Genomic DNA, 8929 nt, shown 5'->3' on the forward strand with positions numbered 1-8929 from the left:
GGCGTGTATGTGTATACCGGTATTATCTCTCTGGGTGTGTATGTGTATACCGATATTACCTCTCTGGGCGTGTATGTGTATACCGGTATTACCTCTCTGGGTGTGTATGTGTATACCGGTATTACCCCTCTGGGTGTGTATGTGTATACCGTTATTACCTCTCTGGGCGTGTGTGTGTATACCGGTATTACCTCTCTGGGCGTGTATGTGTATACCGGTATTACCTCTCTGGGTGTGTGTGTGTATACCGGTATTATCTCTCTGGGTGTGTGTGTATACCGGTATTACCTCTCTGGGCGTGTGTGTGTATACCGGTATTACCTCTCTGGGCGTGTATGTGTATACCGGTATTACCTCTCTGGGTGTGTATGTGTATACCGGTATTACCTCTCTGGGCGTGTATGTGTATACCGGTATTACCTCTCTGGGCGTGTATGTGTATACCGGTATTACCTCTCTGGGCGTGTATGTGTATACCGGTATTACCTCTCTGGACGTGTATGTGTATACCGGTATTACCTCTCTGGGTGTGTATGTGTATACCGGTATTACCTCTCTGGGTGTGTATGTGTATACCGGTATTACCTCTCTGGGCGTGTATGTGTATACCGGTATTATCTCTCTGGGCGTGTATGTGTATACCGGTATTACCTCTCTGGGCGTGTATGAGTATACCGGTATTACCTCTCTGGGCGTGTATGTGTATACCGGTATTACCTCTCTGGGTGTGTATGTGTATACCGGTATTACCTCTCTGGGCGTGTATGTGTATACTGGTATTACCTCTCTGGGCGTGTATGAGTATACCGGTATTACCTCTCTGGGTGTGTATGTGTATACCGGTATTACCTCTCTGGGCGTGTATGTGTATACCGGTATTACCTCTCTGGGCGTGTATGTGTATACCGGTATTACCTCTCTGGGCATGTATGTGTATACCGGTATTACCTCTCTGGGCGTGTATGTGTATACCGGTATTACCTCTCTGGGCGTGTATGTGTATACCGGTATTACCTCTCTGGGCGTGTATGTGTATACCGGTATTACCTCTCTGGGCGTGTATGTGTATACCGGTATTACCTCTCTGGGCGTGTATGTGTATACCGGTATTACCTCTCTGGGCGTGTATGTATATACCGGTATTACCTCTCTGGGTGTGTATGTGTATAACGGTATTACCTCTCTGGGCGTGTATGTGTATACCGGTATTATCTCTCTGGGTGTGTATGTGTATACCGATATTACCTCTCTGGGCGTGTATGTGTATACCGGTATTACCTCTCTGGGCGTGTATGTGTATACCGGTATTACCTCTCTGGGCGTGTATGTGTATACTGGTATTACCTCTCTGGGCGTGTATGTGTATACCGGTATTACCTCTCTGGGTGTGTATGTGTATACCGGTATTACCCCTCTGGGTGTGTATGTGTATACCGGTATTACCTCTCTGGGCGTGTATATGTATACCGGTATTACCTCTCTGGGCGTGTATGTGTATACCGGTATTACCTCTCTGGGCGTGTATGTGTATACCGGTATTACCTCTCTGTACATGTATGTGTATACCGGTATTACCTCTCTGGGCGTGTATGTGTATACCGGTATTACCTCTCTGGGCGTGTATGTGTATACCGGTATTACCTCTCTGGGCGTGTATGTGTATACCGGTATTACCTCTCTGGGCGTGTATGTGTATACCGGTATTACCTCTCTGTACATGTATGTGTATACGGGTATTACCTCTCTGGGCGTGTATGTGTATACCGGTATTACTTCTCTGGGCGTGTATGTGTATACCGGTATTACCTCTCTGGACGTGTATGTGTATACCGGTATTACCTCTCTGGGCGTGTATGTGTATACCGGTATTACCTCTCTGGGCGTGTATGTGTATACCGGTATTACCTCTCTGGGCGTGTATGTGTATACCGGTATTACCTCTCTGGGCGTGTATGTGTATACCGGTATTACCTCTCTGTACATGTATGTGTATACGGGTATTACCTCTCTGGGCGTGTATGTGTATACCGGTATTACTTCTCTGGGCGTGTATGTGTATACCGGTATTACCTCTCTGGACGTGTATGTGTATACCGGTATTACCTCTCTGGGCGTGTATGTGTATACCGGTATTACCTCTCTGGACGTGTATGTGTATACCGGTATTACCTCTCTTGGTGTGTATGTGTATACCGGTATTACCTCTCTGGGTGTGTATGTGTATACCGGTATTACCTCTCTGGGCGTGTATGTGTATACCGGTATTACCTCTCTGGGCGTGTATGTGTATACCGGTATTACCTCTCTGGGCGTGTATGTGTATACCGGTATTACCTCTCTGGGCGTGTATGTGTATAACGGTATTACCTCTCTGGGCGTGTATGTGTATACCGGTATTACCTCTCTGGGTGTGTATGTGTATACCGGTATTACCTCTCTGGGTGTGTATGTGTATACCGGTATTACCTCTCTGGGTGTGTATGTGTATACCGGTATTACCTCTCTGGGCGTGTATGTGTATACCGGTATTACCTCTCTGGGCGTGTATGTGTATACCGGTATTACCTCTCTGGGCGTGTATGTGTATACCGGTATTACCTCTCTGGGCGTGTATATGTATACCGGTATTACCTCTCTGGACGTGTATGTGTATACCGGTATTACCTCTCTGGGCGTGTATATGTATACCGGTATTACCTCCCTGGGCGTGGAGTGGAGGGGAGTCTGTGCATGCGCGTCGAGCGCATCACACTTTTCACCATTGTGTCCAGTAATTTAGGAGAAGCCCCCCGGCGTCTCTACTCACAGAGCATGAAAAGAAAGAGTGAGAGAGAGAAGAGAAAGGGGCATATCCGGTGATTATCCGGTGATAAACTGGGAAAAAAACATGTTTCTTGAAACATTGCCACCGGATGAAAAGGAGTCTCTATTAGCATCAGTTTAACACCAAATTGCCTGGATCTATGCAATTTTGAATTGAACAGCTGTTAGAGTTTGATAATGGCTCTCGTATAGTGTGGGTAGGACTCTGCCGATGCTTATAAGAGCCGGGGTTGAAGCCTGTAGAATTAATTAAATAGACCCTATTGTGTGTTCCTCATTCAGGAAGTTTTGTCATTGTACACATCATTTAAAGGAAGACCCAGCATGAAGGTGGGATATAGACCAGTAGCACATGAGAGACACCGAGTTACACTTTATTGGAATTCGGATGGGAAGCAGAATTTAGAACCAATGACGCCAATGTCAGGATAAGCCGATTATAGTGATCTTTCTGCTTACAGCACTTGTGAGTGACAATGAGGCTTTAAGGTCAAAGAAAATTAGCAATGTGCCAAAGAAAACGCTAGCAGTTACAGGACGCTCTGCAAATTCATTACAGCAAATGTTTACTCCTCATCATATACTGTACCTATGTTTTAACCCAGGGGTGCTCAGGACCCCAGTTTAATCCAGTCCTTAAGACCCCCCAACAGGTCAGGTTTTAAGGATATCCCAGCTTGTGCACAGGCGGCTCAATCAGTCCCAGCTTCAGCACAGGTGGCTCAATCAGTCCCAGCTTCAGCACAGGTGGCTCAATCAGTCCCAGCTTCAGCACAGGTGGCTCAATCAGTGGCGCAGTCGACTGAGCCACCGATTGAGTCACTTGTGCTGAAGCTGGGTTGCACACGTGTATATCCGTAAGGTTTTGTCAATTATTGAAATCAGTGTAATCACACGGTTGTGAGCAAACGAAGTTCCGTTATTAGGTAAACATCGGGAGTGAGATTCGATTGAAGTCCATGAAACTCTGCGACTCCACATTGGTTGGGCCGGGTAACATAAGTGACAACTCATCAGCCCAGCTTGAGGTTATGGAGGTTGATCCATTGATCACTGTATGTTACCCAGGATTAAACGGTAATGATTAGGGGAGCAGGAGTATACTAAACATGCAGGCGCCAAAGTCCATATAAAGGAAGATGCACTGATCAATCAGATGTGACTTGATCTGGTACAACCGCCATTCAAACACATACAAAGCGAGGACTTTCTTTATACTCCTCAGCCTTCTACTAATGACGGTTTATGGAGAACCATTTACAGTTCTAAAGTCCGTATTCTGTATGCTGCGCTAGCGCCAATGACTTCAATATGGCGTATCGTGTGATAGCCCCGGGTCAAAGAAGCAGAATCCACGAACGCTTTTAATGCCGCAGATCGGTGTAGGCCAAAAGTGGTCTCATTGCACCAAGATTCACAACGCACCAATAATTAGTATAGATAATCTTGTTGCACACTCGATTCAGGCAAAGAATGGATTCCTGCCCCATGTTGCCTAATTAAAACATGGCGGCCTGGATTACTTGCTACCTGTCCACTTTTTGTATAAAACAGTAATGGTATTTCAGACCGGATCATGGAAACCAACGTTGTGTTGTCAACCCTCTTCTGTAGTTGTCTGCTATAGACTCTGTGGTGGGATGTGCCGAGCTCATTCACCTTTTCCCTACTTGAGCGGCTGGTAACACTTTTTGCTGACTTGTTTGGCTGTGAAAGATTAACGTGAAGGGGCAAACGTCCCTCTTATTAGAGCAGCATCTACAACCACCGCCAAGGCCCTGTTGCTAGCAGAAGGTGAATTACCTTTTCAAGCTCAGAAATTCTTTGCTTCCTCTTCACACGTTTTTATCTGCAGTCATCAAATGACTATTATGAGATAAGATTACTGGCATTCATGCTCCTTGCACAGCCTCACTACATTTTACTTTATTTTGCCTTACAGAAAACCAGTAACTTGGTCTACCCCAGTTTGTGACAGATAGACAAGTCCAACAAATGGTTTGTGTGGGACATTGGCTAACTGATGTTTTCATGAACATATAAGTATATGACATGACTGGTAAGGGGACCTCCTTTTGGTGCTCTGGGTCACGGTTACCACTTTGGTTATGCCTTCTTGGTTATTGTTTCATCCACGGCATTATGACCTATAATGGTTATATATATATAGGTGTACATTTCATATTGTATGAATAAAGCTGTAATAATGGCATTTTCCAGTAATACGCCTAGGGCGGGAAAATGATTTAATACGCAGTTTTGTTTGGTGGGGCACTTTCGATCTTTGTCCTACAGAAGTGACGGCAGTGTTATGCACAAATCAAAACAATAGTGAAATAACGTGCAAATGCACAGCCCCTCCCCCCTCCTCCCTCCCCCATATGCCATAAATACATAAGGGGAAAAAAGAGACATATGTGAGAATTAGGGAAAAAAAGGTCAGAGCCGTTAGTTTAGGAAAACAGAATCATACAAATCATTCCATAAAACATACAATAGGAATACAAATGCTGAAAAAATGTCCTTCTTACTTAAAAAAAATGGTCTAAATATCCCAGGATAACACCAAGGCAGAAGGACAGCACCGCTTCAAATATGCCGTGGTCAGGACTGTGGCCATCATGATATTATGGTCTTAAGGTCGAGTTCAGGAGTGGCCATCTCCAGTCCTCAAGGGCCACCAACAGGTGAGGTTTTAAGGATATCCCTGCTTCAGCACAGGTGGCTCAGTCAATGACTGAGCCACTTGTGCTGAAGCAGAGATATCCTTAACCTGACCTGTTTGTGGCCCTTGATGACTGGCGTTGGCCGCCCCTGCTCTAGGTGCAATCCATCTAACCCTAAATAGCCGCTGTTGTAAAGCACAAATACATATGTAAGAGAGTAAAAGCCGTCATTCAATGAATACACAGCCCTGTAACATTTCCAACCCAGCAAAGAAGACAGACTTTACTTACGACGAACGGAAATGTGTGCTGTAACTGTGTATTGTCAAGGCACCTGGAAAGTAATGGTCTCGGTGTCCAATGGTGCTTCTCTTTCGTACAATCGCTCTGACACGCCCAACAAGCTTTGCTATTACTGCTCTCAGCATCGTGTTCTTTACAAATACAAAGACGCTGTACACATCGTTTTCACTTTTCAGGAACAGAAACCAATACTAATCTAATATATGTTGAATTTATATTTCATTAAATACATTGAGCTCTTGTTTCGGGAACAAAATGACTAATACAGTTTCCTTTTCGTTGCAGATTTTGGCCATCATTTCCATCCTGTTCATTGTATTATCTACAATTGCCTTGTCGCTCAATACACTTCCAGAACTACAAGGTGTAGACGAATTTGGACAGGTCACAGACAACCCTCAGCTTGCACATGTGGAAGCTGTGTGTATCGCATGGTTTACAATGGAATACCTGCTGAGATTCTTGTCGTCGCCTAATAAGTGGAAGTTTTTTAAGGGTCCACTTAATGTCATTGACTTGCTAGCAATCTTACCATATTACGTCACAATTTTCCTTACGGAATCAAACAAAAGTGTACTTCAGTTCCAAAATGTAAGGCGGGTGGTGCAGATATTCCGGATCATGAGAATACTCCGAATTCTCAAGCTCGCCAGACATTCCACGGGTTTGCAGTCCTTGGGTTTTACACTGAGAAGGAGCTACAATGAACTTGGGTTGCTTATTTTGTTTCTGGCCATGGGCATTATGATTTTTTCAAGCTTGGTATTCTTTGCCGAGAAAGATGAGGAGGATACAAAGTTCAAAAGCATTCCAGCGTCTTTCTGGTGGGCCACCATTACAATGACAACTGTTGGCTATGGAGACATCTACCCTAAAACTCTTCTGGGTAAAATAGTTGGAGGATTGTGTTGTATTGCTGGGGTATTGGTGATAGCTCTTCCCATTCCTATTATAGTGAATAATTTCTCAGAGTTCTACAAAGAACAAAAGAGGCAGGAGAAAGCCATCAAACGTAGAGAAGCGTTGGAAAGAGCCAAGCGAAATGGTAGCATTGTCTCCATGAATATGAAGGATGCTTTTGCTCGTAGCATAGAACTTATGGATGTTGTTGTTGAAAAGTCTGAAGAAGCTCCAGGAAGGAAAGATACAGTTCAGGATAATCACTTATCACCCAGCAAATGGAAATGGACAAAAAGAACTCTTTCGGAAACTAGTTCTAATAAATCTTTTGACGCAAAAGAACAGGGTACTCCTGAGAAGACTCGGTCTTGCTCAAGTCCACAACACCTCAATGTTCAACAGTTGGAGGATATTTACAACAAAATGGCAAAAACGCAATCTCAGCCAATACTTAACTCAAAAGAATCCAATCAAGCTGGCAAAGCAACAGAGGAACTAGAAATGGAAACTATCCCAGGACCTACAATGCCACTGTTGACGACTCATAAAGAGGGGGTTGTTGATATGAGAAGCATGTCCAGTATAGACAGTTTCATAAGCTGTGCTGCAGACTTTCCAGAATATGGTAGATTCTCACATAGTCCACTTGCAGCTCTTCCATATAAAGCGAATATAAACCCAGGGCAGTTGACTTCTCGTGACCATGTTCGTGATAGGCCGGTATCCTTGGATGTCAGTGGAGAGAGCTTCACTGAAATAAACCCCAAGACTGATGGAAATCGGCATTCTGCATTCATTTTGCAGAGTCCAAAAAGTTTTGTAAAGGTCAAAAACCCTTTAATGTTAAGGTCTCTCAAAGTCAACTTCGTGGAAGGTGATGGTAGCACATTACTACCTGCAACAAATGTACTGAGTCCCTCTGGGCACAAGGAAGGTCACTCTAAGCTAGACACGTCTTTCTTTTCGGAACGGTCAATACAAAGCCCTGAAGCTTCACTGTACACCACAGCTAGCGCTAGAACGCCTTCCAAGTCTCCTGAAAAACACATGGCAATAGCTTTCACTTTTCATGATGCTAATGTACACACATATATAGACGCTGACACAGACGATGAGGGCCAGTTACTTGATGGCTTGGATACCAATCATTCCAAAGAATTACTGGGCAACGTGAGCCCAAAATATAACATAACAAACAGCGGCCATCGAAAGCAAAGAGATACTATCCATAGAATGGAAAAGAATCACCTCGAGAGTGCTGCTTTATCGAGTTCAAAGTTCATGGGTCAAAACTGCATTTACTCCACAGAAGGTATGACTGGAAGAAATCAGGGCAATCTGGAAACGGTCAAGATGGACAATCATATTTCACCAGAAGTCCACGTGCTACCAGGCGGAGGAGGACATACAAATACACATGACTTCAGAATCTGACAGATGAGGTAAAAGACAATGAAAGTGATGAGGAATGCCCATTCATGCGCGCTCACAGCTTCTGCATGGCATTACCGGGGACTGAAACTAGCGCCCTCTCTCGTTAGGAAGCGAGCGGGCACCGAGAGGAAAAACTGAACACGTTTTCTCTTGAACAAACTGAAGGATGTTACCTAAACCATGCTAGAGATGTCAGTCCCAACTTGGATAGGAAAACGTTGCTATTACTTGAGCTCCTTTAATGAACAACTTTCTTGAAAGCCATTGTGACCAAATACGCCCCTGATTGAGATGAACCTGCTTTTTAAAAAAAAAAAAAAAATTGTATCCACAGTTTAACTGCATTTAATGTTATGGTGAAGGTAAGAAAAGATCAGAATACCAAGAATTATTCAGGTTATGGTGAATTGCTGGAATCGCATTGCATAAAACAACTTTACACAATACAATGTTACTGTGTTCATGGTCACACAGGGTCCGGCGTAATATACGGTTTCTCCAAGTTCTTTTGAGGCTTAATCTGATTTTAGAAAATGTACCGGTCAAGGTGAGTTGCGCCAGTTGTGGAAGAGTTTAGAGGGACAATACTGTACGATACATGTGACATGGCGCGCTCGTACTGTGCATCGCCCTGAATACATAAACTAACTATGAAAGCATTATTATTTTATTTTTAAAAAGGGCACTGACATTTTGGCTATCAGAAAATCAATGGGTCTTAACATTTTAGAAAAATAGATTTAATAAAATGCAAAGCAACATCATTTTTAATGTGGTAACTGCATTTCTAACACGTATCATCC

General features: G+C 43.8%; 1 protein-coding gene across 1 annotated transcript in view; it reads left to right on the forward strand.

The window, feature by feature from the left end:
* Positions 1 to 8478, forward strand: part of KCNB1 (potassium voltage-gated channel subfamily B member 1) — a 173623-nt gene extending 165145 nt beyond the window's left edge. Inside the window, exon 3 of the mRNA XM_075571269.1 lies at positions 6078 to 8478. Coding sequence (XP_075427384.1) covers positions 6078 to 8126 — 2049 coding nt within the window. The 3' untranslated portion in view covers positions 8127 to 8478. The remainder of the gene's footprint in view (positions 1 to 6077) is intronic.
* Positions 8479 to 8929: the final 451 nt, after the last annotated feature.

This window comes from Ascaphus truei, chromosome 15 (assembly GCF_040206685.1).
Source record: "Ascaphus truei isolate aAscTru1 chromosome 15, aAscTru1.hap1, whole genome shotgun sequence".
In the NCBI taxonomy this organism is placed as follows: domain Eukaryota; kingdom Metazoa; phylum Chordata; class Amphibia; order Anura; family Ascaphidae; genus Ascaphus; species Ascaphus truei.